The following is a 3,829-nucleotide window of genomic DNA, read 5'->3' on the forward strand; positions in this document are numbered from 1 at the left end:
GTTGATTAGTTGAATGGTTTAAAAACGAGTATGCCTGCAGATTCGAAAAGTCTTGTTTCGAGAAAGCCGCCATTTCGGACACCATTTTTGACACCTTACACTCAAAAGTTTTGATTTTATAGATGAAACCGTACATGTCAAACATTAGGTACTTTTTGCACAATTATATAAGACGACCCTTTTGATTTGTGGATAAAAACTTTTCCACTCCTGACGAAGAAATTGAAGAAAAGCACTGAGGACATAGTCTTAAATTATATTGCATCCAGTTTTATTGTTCATGGGTGTGCTGTTGTGTGATTTAGAAAACCAGCTGCCTTCTATCGTAAAATTGTCCGGTTTGCCGATACAAATTAATGCACAAAATTTCCTAACGAGCTAAAAGTTTCGCGCACACCGCCGTGTCATCGAACTTGAACAAAAATCAACTCTTCTTTCATTATCAACTCTTGAAACTAGACCAAGCAACTTTGGGACGAAGTTTTATGATCAGCATATACCTGTTTTGTCAACATCCTTGATCTTTTCCTAGTGGCATAAATTTGCCTCATTGATTCGGCTGGGGTTCTTCTGCATGTTTCTAATTCGCTTTCAACTTTTCTATCGGTTCGGAAAGTTTAGATTTTTCTAGACATGTATTTAATGGTTAACGCTAATCAGATAGCAATAATCAATTTGAGAATTTGATTCCGAATTAGTTTACTCGCACGTGTCAGTTCCAGTTTTATGCGCTTTGTTTTTCCGTGGGAACCTATGACATTCAAGTTTGCAAGCTTGCTTTTGATTTGCAGCTTCGCGATCGTTGCGGCTCAAAACGTTTCCCAAACAGATTTTTTCTCTGATTCCGTTGCATTTCTACAGTTTTGAAGCCATTCAGTGGACTTTTTCGACCGTTCTTTTAGGAATGTAGATTAGTTGCGGTAATCTTGGCGATATTCACACGAAATAAAAGATCAGGGTTCTTTGGGTGATTTATTTTGCGATAGTCGAATTTGGTCCTGGTGTATATATACGATAGACCTCGGCAGGATGCATCGTCAGTCGTGGGATACCGATTCGACGAAAAAGGTGTGATTTTAATTGATTCAGCACTGTTGTCTGTTGGTGGACCATTCAATCAGTGAAAGTGATGAGAGTGGTAATTGAGTGCAGCTAAAGCTAAGAAATCTTTTCATAGAAACAATGAACTGTTACCGCTTGCAGGTTTCAAACTTGAGATGGTTAGTGCTACTGGTGGTAGTAGTGAACGGTGCTGACATTCTCGGACCGGACGGATATGAAATTTCGAAACCATCAATCCCATTCTGTGAAAGTGGAGGATCACAGTGTACTATTCAGTCTACCACTGAAATCGCAGTAGATGGTGCCACATGTACCGGTGGTGAAGGAAAATGGCCGCATTGTAAACCATCGACGCCAAGTGCTGTTCCAACCGCCACATCAGAATCGAGTTGTTCGAACGGTGGCTCTGGACCAAATTGTGAATTTCCCAACCTGCTGGTCAGTTGCTCCAATGGAGGAGTTCCTCCGTTTTGTTGTGATAATGGAGGTGTGGGACCAGATTGTGAAGTTCTTGGTGAGCAACATTCTCCACAGATAAGTTGTGCAAATGGGCAAATCCCACCGTTCTGTTGCGAAAACGGAGGAATCGGACCGGACTGTAATATTCTATTACCATTCGAATGTGATAATGGTGGAACTGGGCCTGATTGTACGATCGTTGTGTCATCTCCACAAACCCCAGCATCGTTTGTTCCTTCGTCTCAGTCGCCTCAAACATGTACCAATGGTGGAGTTCCACCTTCTTGTGAACATCCAAAACCTCCTTTCTGTTCCAACGGAGGAGTGCCGCCGTATTGTTGTGCAAATGGTGGCTTCAATGCTGATTGTATTATTCCGGGACCTCCAACTGGTTGCCCTAATGGAGGAGTATTACCGTACTGCTGCACGAATGGTGGATTAGGTCCGAATTGCTTCATAATTGAACAAGCGATAGAAATTGCACAACCGGTTGAGATTACGTACTACCCATCGCTTTGCCCCAACGGTGGAATAGGATTGAACTGTGAAGTTCCTTCATCTATGCCACTGTGTCCATTCGGCGGCAAACCTCCCTATTGTTGCACAAATGGTGCAGACGGACCAGACTGTGAATTTACTGGTACTAACACCGCGTGTCCAAATGGAGGCTTGCCACCGTACTGCTGTACGAACGGAGGATCTGGTCCCGGATGCTCAGTTCATTCAGGTGGTACGGGTACAGCAGTAGGGACATCTTCCTGCCCAAATGGAGGAGAGCCTCCGTATTGTTGTACAAATGGAGGATTTGGTCTAGAGTGTTCAGTTATTACTGATAACTTAATCGTTCCGGAAGAACATACATCCTGTTCAAATGGAGGCTCGCCTCCGTATTGCTGTACAAATGGGGGCTATGGGCCGGGTTGTGTAGTATATGAAACTGATAAAATCTCTACAACAGTACAACCATCTTGTGCGAATGGAGGACAATTACCACACTGCTGTGCTGATGGCAGTTCTGGACCAGAGTGTGATCACTTTAGTACTTTTAAACCGACTACTACAACCCGTCGGACAACAACAACAACAACCACTAGAAAGCCAACAACAACCACCCGCAGAACCACGATTACGACTCGAAAACCTACAACAACTACGCGGGCAACAACCACAACCACCAGGCGACCCGTAACAACCACCCGTAGAACGTCGATTACAACACCAAAATATACAACCACCACCCCTAAGCCATATACCACTACAAAACGACTAATAACCACAACTCGTCGAACAACTCCAAAACCTACGTACACTACGCATAGACCAACGACAACCTCGAGCCGATTCACGCAAACCACTACAACTCGCAAACCCACAACAAGTTCACGCAAAACAACAATAACAACTCAACGAGCCACGACACGGAAAACAATTCCCACAACGCGGAAGCCTGCTACAATCACACATCGGCCGGTAACGACAACTTCTCGCAGAACAACAGTATTCACTACCGCCCGTCCCACGACACGTCCAACCACGAGAAAACCGGCTTGTCCTTACGGTGGCATTCCACCGCACTGTTGCACCAACGGTGGCCAGGGACCAAGCTGCATTGTCACGACCACGAAACCGAGAACAACAACTCGTAGAATTACGACAACAACGAGAAAACCTTACCCTTCTACCCCCAGGCCTAGCTGTCCAGCAGGTGGCATTCCACCGCACTGTTGCACCAATGGAGGCCAAGGAGCGAACTGTGATATTCGGCAACCGGCGACGTATCTACCGCCGATCAGTAATGGCAACTCGCAGCAGCAGCGTGGCTATCGGTACCATGCCGGTGATACTTCGTATATATTTTAGATTTTAGTGTTAGTCTTTACTAGTTCAATGTTTGAGTGAAGCAAATACAATATTTCGTTCTTTTTTATATGAAATACAGGGTCATTTAGTTAGCTTATTATTGAAATGAAATTGTTTTCCTTTTTATCCGAAAAGAGAGTTGCATATTGGTCGGTTCGAAATTTTGTTTCCGAAATTAGTACGAGTGGTCCCTAAACCGTTAGCAATATTAATTACGATTGGTCGATGGAAGCTGCCGTGGGGATCATGCAATCTAACCGCAGCGATATCGAGCAGAGGAACAGGTCTAAGGTGCTCGGACGCGCTGAAGGAGCCGGAGCCCGTGTCATTTCACCCATGTTCAAAATGGTCATATTGAATTTGTCGCAAAGCTCATGAATTGAGGTAGATCGATTTGCGTCATGAAGGCAACCCCATCCCGTACCGTGGGAGTTGAAGTCACCTAAAA

At 44.6% G+C, this 3,829-nt stretch overlaps 1 protein-coding gene across 1 annotated transcript; it reads left to right on the forward strand.

Annotated features, from left to right (window-relative positions):
• Positions 1-1,055: 1,055 nt before the first annotated feature.
• LOC131690707 (mucin-2-like) lies at positions 1,056-3,454 on the forward strand. The gene has a single exon (XM_058976647.1). It carries the CDS (start codon positions 1,183-1,185, stop codon positions 3,379-3,381), a length of 2,199 nt encoding a protein of 732 aa, XP_058832630.1. The 5' UTR covers positions 1,056-1,182; the 3' UTR covers positions 3,382-3,454.
• The last annotated feature ends 375 nt before the right edge of the window (positions 3,455-3,829 follow it).

The sequence above is a fragment of the Topomyia yanbarensis genome, chromosome 3, assembly GCF_030247195.1.
Source record: "Topomyia yanbarensis strain Yona2022 chromosome 3, ASM3024719v1, whole genome shotgun sequence".
NCBI classification, from domain to species: domain Eukaryota; kingdom Metazoa; phylum Arthropoda; class Insecta; order Diptera; family Culicidae; genus Topomyia; species Topomyia yanbarensis.

Coding starts and splice junctions, on each gene's coding strand:
- LOC131690707 (XM_058976647.1), top strand. CDS start 1,183: ATGAACTGTTACCGCTTGCAGGTTTCAAACTTGAGATGGTTAGTGCTA.